This window comes from Chaetomium fimeti (genome assembly GCF_033439085.1).
Source record: "Chaetomium fimeti strain CBS 168.71 chromosome Unknown B0H64scaffold_3, whole genome shotgun sequence".
NCBI lineage: Eukaryota > Fungi > Ascomycota > Sordariomycetes > Sordariales > Chaetomiaceae > Chaetomium > Chaetomium fimeti.
This window is the reverse complement of record NW_026944331.1, coordinates 3,267,627-3,277,957: the sequence shown is the minus strand read 5'-3', so window position 1 is coordinate 3,277,957 and position 10,331 is coordinate 3,267,627. Positions and strand designations below refer to the sequence as shown.

The window sequence follows — 10,331 nt, the reverse complement described above, 5'->3', positions numbered from 1 at the left end:
TCAAGGCAAACGCAAATAACTTGAGGACGGCATTGAGCCCGACATAACCGTCGCAGGGACTTGGCTTGCCTCCCTCCCAGCCGCCACATCTGCGCACAGAGCGGTTACCTCTTTGAGAAGTCAGTTCATCCAGGCGCCCCCTCATTACCCGCCGCCCACCCTGCGCAGTGAAGCTCCCCGCAGCTGCACCTGAACCCAAACGGTCGTGCTTCGCTGTCAGGTGTACCTCTCCGACCGAGCATTAGATGCGTTGTGACGTTGAGCTTGTTGTCTGAGCTGCTTGGCTTGTTTACCGGCCAGCGATGCTTTGCATCTGGATCAGGTTTCGGCGAGGCCCCTCGCCTTCTCCACGAGCTACCCCCGTCGTAGAAGGTGTTCTTTCGCATCGTCACGACAGAAAACCACACATTCTCGCTGACTGGGAAGTCGAGTCGAGGGGATGGATTCTCTGCTCTGGGCCCGCCGTTATTCTCACCCCTCTGTCTATGTCATTGATTCGCGCAAGCGCCCTGGTCATTTCTCGCAGATCCGCCCTGCATCTCCTCGACCACACCCCCCCCTGCACCAACCCAACCCTGTGCTCGAGTCCGCTCTGGAACAAGTGGCCAAGCGGACTGACCAGGGCCCGGAACGGCGTGCTAAAAACAGTCTCAACCCACTTTCTGCATCTCCCCCGTCTGAGCAAAAGCGCCAGCCAGCCAGCCTTGTCCGAGTGCGTCGATTCCGGTGGTGTGGGCAGCACGCTTCCTCCTGGCTTGTGAACATGGTCAGCAAGGATGGTTTTGCTGCTCCCCTGCCGGTCTCTGCTCACCACCTCAAATTCCCGGTATCCTGGTCTCATCTTGGCAATGTCCCCGGGAGCCATGCATCTCGAGTTCCTCCTTCGCACACACTCCTTCCGGCAGGCTCCTTCCCGTGGCCGCCTTCCACTGATCAACAAGCCCTGAGCGTTTCGGTGGTCTGTTTACTCGCCCGGTTTCCCGTCTCGAGTCTCCCGGGACCCTCTCGCTGCTCGAACCTCCAGACCCTGGCGTCAATCTTTTCTGATACGCGCTGCTTTCAAATGAAATAGCTCAGGGTACCTCAAGACACCCTCTTGCTCCACATTGTTTCCGCTCGCTTGCTTGCCTAAACGGTAAACGATCAAACTGGTCTACAAATCGTTGGTCCCCATCCGTCTTGTCGCCCCTCCGCCTCCCCCAGGCCGTCCTGACTCGTTCGCTCTGGTCTGGTGGGCACCCTCGCTGTGCCCTCTCGTGTCCCTATATCTTGGGGGAACAACAGGATTTTGCAAAGCACTCCCGCTTGAACCGCGGCGGCTTTCTACATACATACATACGATACGCATCCCAGATTGTCGACAGATCGGGAACGGGCAAAGAGGCACGGAGCCCAGAGCCAGGGTCACCCTCGCCTCTGCCGCTCGACACTAACTCCGCCTCGAGCATAGTGGACTGCACCGGAGCTGCGTCTCTGTCCTTGGGCATCCTGCTCATCCACCGGCCACCCCCACCTTTCTCGTACCTTGCAAAGTACTTATATTTCTTTGCAGCGCGCCAATGGCCAAATTCGGGTGGGCTCTGTCATAGTACTTCGACGTTTCATCACCACACGCCCCGCCTGCTACCTTCTCTGCGACCCATCACTAGGCTGGCCGCCACATCCAGCTTCCCCATTCAAAGGTTATTTCCACTTCTTCTTTCCCCCTTTCCCCCTTCCCTTCAAAACCAGCGCCACCCTCCACTTCCGTCCCGACATCCCACCATCCCTCAACCTCCCCCCTACATTACACAGCTCCTTCCCACTCTTTCTCCCCTTCTGGCTCGTCCCATCGGATCACACGAGGATGCTTACTCTCAACAAGCCAGCGCAGTACGGCTACCGGCCCGTCCATGATCTACCAACCCCGCCGAGCACATCCCGCCCTTCTCCCCCCCTGATATATCCGGATCCGGGCCAGAAGCCGCCGCCTACCGTCTCCGGAGGTAGCAATCTGTCTGATCAGCTCATGTCGGCGCCTCATCGTGGTTTGCCTCCACCGGCGGCTCTACCTTCAGTGCAAGCCCCTTCCGGATCCGGCCCTCCGCAGCCCCCGTCAAGCCTGTCAGGAGGCCAGACCGTCCCACCACCGCCGGCCTCGCAAAGCCAGCCGTTGGGCCAGCTCCCGGCGGCTCCGACATGGAATGAGGAATCGATGAGAGTTTGGCTTACTGCCAAGGCGGAGGAGGACAAGAGGCGGCAAGAAGAGGAGAGGACACGGCAGGAGGGCTACCGCCTCGAGCAGAGGAGGATGGAGCACGAGATCCTGAGGACCTCCCTAGAGGGAGGGATACCGCCACCGCTGGTGCCGGTTGTCTTTGCAGGCATGGGCGGTGGAGCGCTCTCACCGGCGGCCCTGGACTGGGCGCAGCAGTTCATGATGTCGCAAACCCCCCAACAACACCCCCCCGCACTGATGCCGCCTGGGACGGTCTCCTCGGATCCCCAAAGACGAGACTCACAGACCCAGATGTACGCACAATACCCGGTTTCCGGCGGCGCCGTCCCATCCACGCCGGGCTCGGCACAGGGCCCGCCGAGCGCGTATGCGTCTGGCTACCCTGGTTCCCCCACGAGGCCCAGAGGACTCAGCATGCCGGGGGCGATGGCGGGGCGAGCACTCGCCGGGGGCGGATCAAACTTGCCCAATCTGAACACGAGCGTCCCCGGCGGACCAGGTCAACAGCCGGGACTGGCGCAGCATCAACAGGAACCACAGGCGTCACCGTCCATATACTTCCACCACTGGCAACCCCCAACGACGCAGAGTGGGGGACGGGGCGGGGCAGAGCAGCCCGCCACGCCCTCAGGTTCGTCCAAAACCAAATGGCGCTCAAGATGAGGCTCTCGCGCGGGGCTAACTGGCTCGTTTTCACGTAGTAGGGGAATCGCCACGGAAACGGAAAGCGCCAGGGCCGCAGCAGCCAGCGCCGCCGCCGTCCACAGCACTTCGACACCGATCGCCGCCCTTTTTGCATAGCACGGGCCTGTCAAATCCGCCGCCCGGGCGCAGGAGAGGGCATTCGCGGCAGAGGAGCGACCTGGGGTCATACCGGCCCGGCCCTGGTCGGGGACGTGGGGAGAGCCTAGGCCCCGGGCGAGAGACGTCACCGATGCACACGTCGGGGGCAAGCTCTGCGCGGGATAACGGCGAGCCGCCCTCGTCAACCCAGCACCAAAGCCAGGCACCATCACAATTTGCGCCCCCACCAGCACAAGGTCCCTCCGGACGGGTTGGGGCGCATTCGGTTTCATCACTCCTGTCAGACAACCCGCAGTCTCCTCGGGCGACGACACACTTCGCATCCGGGGCCCCGTCGGAAGGCCGGCAGCACCACCAGCACCACCGCCACCAAATGCAGCAACACGCGCAGGCGCAATTTGGCGAGAGCGAGCGGAGGCAGTCACCGCGGTCGTCGGAGGAAAAACTTCGCGGTGGTGGTGGAGCCCCGGGATCAACAGCCACGCGACCGGGAGATAACAGCTGAACCTTAATTTCATCGCTGTTTCAGCCCCGCCCAGCCGGTCCAAGCTCTTTACGGCTTGGGTCTGGCTGCCCCCTTTCCCTTTCCGGCAATATGAACGGGGCGGGATCCTCACCGCGCCGTTGCAAGGGTGATGGCGATGGGGGGGGGGAACAAGGGCCGAGTCAGGGGAAGGTTCCTGGAAAAGGAACAGTGCCACGTCTCCGACAAAGCGGACTGGACCCCCATTCGACCAAACCCACCAGGAACAACTCCATCGACCCAGAGTCCACCGGGACCACACCGCGCAGCAATTGGCGGATGTTTGAGCCTCGACCTCATCACAAACACGCGGCGGCAGGGGCTCTTCCCAATTCGTCGAGTTATCCCCGCCCTTGGACGTGAGGGAAGCCGTTCCGGATTCCGGCAAGGCATTTGACATGTTGCCCGTTTTCTGCATCTTCGCCAATGTATATCTTCAAATGTATTACACCAATTTTGCGGCGTTTGTACTGTACTATTATCACGATGTTTTAATGTGTTCTTGTTAGTTTTTTTAGTTTTTTTATCAGGGACAGAAACGGTTGGCTGGAAGGCGGGTCAGAAAATGGGGCGTTCAAATCGACTTTAATCAAGATGAATTAGGGGGAATGCCAAATCCAAAAAAGATGCATTCAACAACAAACAGGAAAACAAGGGGGGGGGTGTGTGCCTTTGGAGGTATTTGTTTTGCTTTTTCCTCTTTTGCCTCTTGGGCGAGTAACTGCTGTGTAAACTCGGGTGGCAGGCACGCCATTGCACAAGATTTCTCGGATGGGTAAGGCCGGGGGGAGAGAGACTCGGGTGCCAGTCTGGCTTGACTGAGGCTCGGCTTCCCGAACCGCTAAGACTGGGTCGGTAAAAGCACGGACGCCGAGTCGCGTTCTTCGGTGATCAGTTCGATACATACGATACGACGATACATTGCATGGGGAGGAACGACCTCAATAGGGACAAGATCTCCTCGGTAGGCTGGAACGAACGGGGGAAGACATCGGGCACGCCTGCGAGTGGCGGTTTGCAAAGTGCATACGAATACGCAGGAACATTCAGCTTCCACAGACTTGAACACAAATCCGTTGCCCTGGTTTCCCACTAGCTGCATTGGCGCGCCGAGCGATGATGTCGTTACACAAACTGCCTGTTTCGTGTACCAACGGCCAAATACCATACATACGGTGCATTACGAGTACCGTGACGAGTACATTACAGTGACGGTGACTCGGGCGGTGGGTTTCAATTTCGACGGCTCGAGTTGCTCTTGCACAAACTGCCAGCACGAGGTGACTAATAAAGGAAGGAATATCCCGCTAGTCAGTGGAGACGATGGCGTGGCCCGGGGTGGAAGCGGCAGTTCCGGACTGAGTCGAGTGGGCAAACTCCCCACAAGAAGCTCCTTGCAATTCGAATCCCCGCTTCGGTCGTCTCAAGGGAATCTGGGTGTCTGGGTTGGTTTGGGTCATCACATGGAAACAAGCTGGAAGTCAAGCGAGGTGGCCGAAAAGCCGCTGTTCCGCAAACAGTCAGCATTTCCCTTTCCAATCGGTCATGCTTCCACAATCGGCAACGGGCAGGACAGAAGCAAGAACTGGGGTCACGCCAACCAGCGACTCCCAGGCGCTTGTCAACCGCCGCGATGTGTGCTAACTAACGTTAGAGCAGATCTGCCATTGCTACAAGGGACAATTGATGGACATGCTAAAAAAGAACTCGATGGCAGCTTCCGTGATTTCGGGGGTCACTCTACGGCTCGCCCCCCCGCGCGTGAGAGAGCGCGCCAGGTTCGCCACAAACACACACCACACACCTGAACCAGCGGGTAAAGAGTTATCCAAACGAGAAACGAGGGAGTCGGAACACTCGCACGGCCGGCGCATCATGGGCGTTTTGACGGCGCTTGTTGATCGGTGATCATCACGAGAGACGTGTGTGCGTGTGTGCAACGGTTTGTCTTGGGATCCCGACAAGGCAACCATCTCGTCGGCGGCCGGGTTCAAAGAGGAAGCCGTGGGCCGTGACACAGGCGCCCAAAACGGCCGACCAAGCACAACTCGAGCACGGTCCTCACGAGCGAACTTCTCGAAGTGGACATCGGACAATTTCTCATTCGCTGTGCCGAAACTCGACCTGCAGAAGAAGGTCGAAGACCCATTTCCCGCCCTCCAAGTCACAGTCAGCAGCCCGCGAAGCACGTTGAAGAACACGAGCGAGGACTGGAATGCCGACCGCCTGTGGGTGTGCTCAAGCATGCATCAAGCCGAAACCCACGGCGGCGAGAGAAGGCATGACGTTGCTTAATATAGGGCTGTGCAGCTCAACCCTGCTTCCGAACTGGGACCAGGCTTCTGGCACCGACTGGGGTAAAAGCCTAAAGAGGTTTGGCGCCATCGGGCGGAGGTGGGGGGAGGGGGAGGGAAGAAGGGGGGTGGGTTTGGATTCTTGGAAGGGTGGTGTGGGAGATTCTGGGCCGTTCAATGTCTCCTCGTACCCGCGCCTCTCCACTCCGAAAGCACCAGTCAGACACACCAACTCGCCTGCGCGCTTGCGCCCGCACCCGCGTCCATCCTGTCACCGGAATGCTGTCCAAGATGTCCATTTCTGTGCGCCAACTAGCGCCGGAAGCAGGCCAATTGTCTCGCTTCTCGCTGCCGGTAATTCTTCATCCCGGTGCTCGGTGGGGGGGACGAGCATTCACCAACCGCAGATGCACACCGGCTCTGCCCTCGGGGATCGAAATGGCCTCACCAGTCTGCAGTTGAAACACGCCACATGGCGGCTCCCGTCGATCGCTGGGTTTGGACGGAGTACGAATACCACCTCTACCCTCGCTGCTCGGACCCAGACCCGGCCGGCATCGGGGCCCGCCCGTCCGCCCGCCCGGAGCCTACCCGGACCCACACACGATGCCGAACGAACGAAGACGAACAAGCGCATTGGATTATCAATCCTATTCCTGTGGATGTCCGACCTGCATTCCTGCATGGCGCTGGTGTCTCGTTTCTCTTACATACAGATCTGTACTCCCGGTCGCTCTCTCAGCCATAACAACCATCAGTTAGCCGTCAGTCCCAGGGACGTGTTGTCTTTGTTGGGAACCTCGGAGAATAGGCGGCTCGGTCTTTTCGAGAACACAAATGCAATGAATGGTAGGATGCGACGCTGGAGAGGACAACCCAGCCGCCGACCCCCTGCGGCAAAATGGATAATGCTACACTCCAAGTGCTGTGTCAGCTCTTCAGGGCCCCTTTTCTCTGCGTCGTTGATGAGCGAATATCTCAGCCAAGCCGTTTGAGAGAGAAACTGGGTTGAGTGCGGACCATCGGCGGAACTTTCGAATCAACCCTGGTACTTCGCACATGGACGTGATGGGTTGGTATGTCCACACGTCGGTCTCAGCATGCTGGTCGGATTGGCTCGATATGCGAGCCACGCTTGCGGTTAATCGATGCCTCTTATATTAACGAGCAGCCAGTGGCGCCTTCCCCGCTGCCTCCGATACCACCTCGTCCAAACCCACGGGATACTTGACGATCATATAGAGTTTAGCCTGTCGGCGCTTAATCGTAGGTGGGACGAAAAGAACGACAGAGCACAAAGATCGCCCAGATCGATCAAGCCCGGCAAGGCGCGCCTTCGCGCGGCTGAGACGAGAAGCGGATCAAGAACGCATTGCATTGTTTTTGCCATATCGTTTTAGGCAGCACACAGGTCAACGCCGCGGCTTTTCGGGATGGCACTGCGTTTGAGACTTCGATTTCGTCCGAAGCCCTGCCCTTGGTTTTGTTGCTTTCGGGCCCCCGTTAGCCCTGCTCAACCGTGGTCGATGAGACACTTTGAGATCCTCCTTAATACCGCCTCGTCACGCCGCCCTCCCAAGGGCCCGAGGGGAGCCTGCGAAAATCTCCGGCCGAGTTGGCGTTACCGAGAATCTATTCGGTTCAGCCGCTGATTTCTCGGTTCCGAATTTCCACCTGCAGCGGTTGCCAGCTCGAAGGGTTGATTTGGTCTCGGCAGGGCACAGGGAAACCGGAGATCACGGGCCGCTCTGTTGCGTGACAGAGTCCTTTGTCAAAACACCCACAGACCGCTCTTACTCTGCAGTTTGGAAGTCCGTCCGCCCGGCCGCGGCCAGATCAGCGGTGCTTCTGGAACAGCGCGGGCATCAGAGCCCTGCTTCTTCCCGACCAACCGCAAGACCCAATGTCGCTGACCGAACACGCACATACCAAATAACTACCCCGGCCCGTATCAAGTGATACACGCTGACTGGCACCTCAGGTTAATTGAAAACCATTCCCGCACAGGAACTGGATCGGACCAGGGCTGAATGTGTGGCTCGATATCTTCCAAGATTGCCTCCTCCTCCGGGAGTTGCCAACTTATTCGGGAGCGCGTCAATACCTGCACGGTGTAGATGGCACTGTGAGTGCACGTGTGTGCTATTGGGGAGACGTTTCCGTATTCTTCCATCTCGCTCCAACGGTCTGGTCAGGGGTGGCAGGTATGTAGTTATGGGGGGGTTCGTCGGATGACGCACAGGTGGGCGGCGGCTTGATATTGGTTGCTAATCCGCCGCCGCCGCGGGCGAGAGCTGGGGACGAGCCGCCGCGGCACACGGCAGTGTTCTCCGCTCGTCTCGTAACTCCCTTTCTTTCGTTGTCATTTCTCTCTTCTATTGACTACCTCCTATGGTTCGATGACCGGCTTGACAGGCAAAACTACCTTCCAGAAAGGAGTCTATCTGACGTACTTTCCTTGAGGGACCGTCACATCGGCTAGGTAACGGTTCCATACCCACCATCACCCGCTCGCCCGGTCTTGTCCCGCGGACCGCCCGGCAGCGGTTGAATACAGACAGAGTCACAGACGAGCCCATAGACGCCAATCCCGCGCTCGCCCCATCGGGGATTGGTCGGCCTGCGCTTGGGGACGCGCAAACCAAGTGTCCTCGCGGCTATTTTTAACTCCCCTTTCCGTCGTCTCTTGCTTGAGAGCTCCCTTGCCGCGTGCACTTGCCGTGGTGTTGTGTTAGTTTTGTTACCTGCGTACGTGTCGCTGGGTTGCGTAATTCGAAGGGCTGCGTTGTCTGTTTCTTTCTTACCGTCGGATCGGATAGCTTCCGTTCCATTTATGTCTTTCTGGGGCGGGATGGACGTGCGTTACGTGCTCGCGTCGGCCTTGCGGGGACGGGACATCCTCTGGCATACATACCACAGGGCGACTTGGGGGTGGGCGAGCGAGCGAGGAAGGGCATAGAATCTCGTCATCCAATACTCGGTATTCGGTGTGCGGTTTGTTGTTGCGTGTACTGTATATGTGTTGGGACGCTGGAACTGCTGGGGTGGTTCCTGCGCGCCGAAAGCTCCCATGCTGAGCAAAAGCAAGTGTGTGTTGACATGCACGCCACTCGCTTCTCGCGAATATAGGGTTTGTTGTGATGTTAATATCGCGTGGGGGGGGGGGGTGACCTACCTGCCTCCCCGCTTACCTGCTTACCTGCCTATCTGCTTGCCTACTTACTTGCCTGCATGCCCGCCTGCTTGCTTGTTTGCCTGCCTACCGGAAGAAGAAGGACCGGATCTGTTATGCAAGCAGGCGCGGACACGAGGGTAGGGGTATATAGCAGGTATAGTGAAAAAAAAAAACGCCACAGTCTGACAGGCGCTGGGTGGGTGGGGATGGGCAAGTACTGTGTAGGTGGGCGGGTTGGTAGGTGAATTGGGGGCGGACGGGTGGAGGCGCGCAGGGCTGGGAAACGTCTAGCCGCTACGAAGTATGTGTGTGCGTCTTTCTCCTTCCGCTCTGTGTGAGTGAATGCGTGTGTCGTGGCGTATGTTGTATGTAGGTGTGTGTGGGATGCCGATGCATTGGAAAGGGGGGAGGGGGAGGGTTGCCAGCGTTTAACGGCATCTTCCATGCTGCTGCTGTGGGTGGGGTCGTCACGCAGAAGAGAAGTGACAGCGCCGGGTCGTCCGTCTGATAACAGAGCTCTCTTTTCCGAGCTGGAGCGGGAGGTTGCCTGTGCCGCTCGTCTGCACCTTGCTTCTGTTTTCTTGTTTGGGTGCTTGCTTGCTTGCTTGCTGACGGCATGCGTTTGCTTTGCGGGGGTGGGATCCTTCCAGCCTCGGGCCCGCGCCGTGGGCTTGCATGGACATGGAGGACGAGTGGTCTTCCGGATGGGGAAAAGCAAGGTATCGTGGGGTATTGGGAAGGGGGTGCGCCCGCTGAGAAAGAATTTAACTTTCTGGGCTGGTATGGAAGTCTCCTGGGATATCGTTCTAGTGGGTGGATGAAGTCAAACCTTAGGGGCTGGTGGCGTCCGAGGATGGGGTTCCCACAGGAACAAGCAAACGTTCGTGTCCGGCTCGACTTGAGCTTCTCGGCATTGACCTGCTTTTTAAGTAACACATGAGGGAAATGTAACGGGCGCAGATGATGTCGAAACCCTTTGCCAGTAGACCGGCAAGGCATGTAAACAGAGAGGAGGCGGCAAACGAGGACAACAGGCTGACCTCCGCGGAGCTTAAACACCGTGACGGGCAAAGCCGAGAAGGGTGGTGTGAGTATGTTATGTGCTATTCCCGCGGTCAACCTGTTGAGAACCAGTCGAGAGCTATTCTGCACATGTGCCGTGACACTGTCCCGTTCCCGACTCAACCTTCAGAGGCAAATGTGACGATAATCAACTTCCCCAAGCCGGCCATGCCGGTTCAAGGCCCCACGGCGACGTCGCTCATCGCCAGTACTTCACACAACAAGGCACTCCTCGACTGCAACATGCCCACTGAC

The 10,331-nt window shown here is 58.3% G+C and overlaps 2 protein-coding genes across 2 annotated transcripts; both read left to right on the top strand.

The window, feature by feature from the left end:
• The first annotated feature begins 305 nt into the window (after positions 1-305).
• On the top strand, positions 306-1,167 carry B0H64DRAFT_129361 (uncharacterized protein). The gene has a single exon (XM_062798093.1). It carries the CDS (start codon positions 440-442, stop codon positions 1,070-1,072), a length of 633 nt encoding a protein of 210 aa, XP_062661176.1. The 5' UTR covers positions 306-439; the 3' UTR covers positions 1,073-1,167.
• A 1,027-nt stretch (positions 1,168-2,194) lies between these two features.
• B0H64DRAFT_321300 (uncharacterized protein) lies at positions 2,195-3,527 on the top strand (the record flags this gene model as incomplete). Its single annotated transcript, XM_062800503.1, has 2 exons — positions 2,195-2,849; positions 2,920-3,527. 2 exons carry the CDS (start codon positions 2,195-2,197, stop codon positions 3,525-3,527), a joined length of 1,263 nt encoding a protein of 420 aa, XP_062661175.1.
• Between the last annotated feature and the right edge of the window lie 6,804 nt (positions 3,528-10,331).

What these genes read in the sequence shown, in the direction of transcription:
- B0H64DRAFT_129361 (XM_062798093.1), top strand. Translation starts at nt 440, where the DNA reads ATGGATTCTCTGCTCTGGGCCCGCCGTTATTCTCACCCCTCTGTCTAT.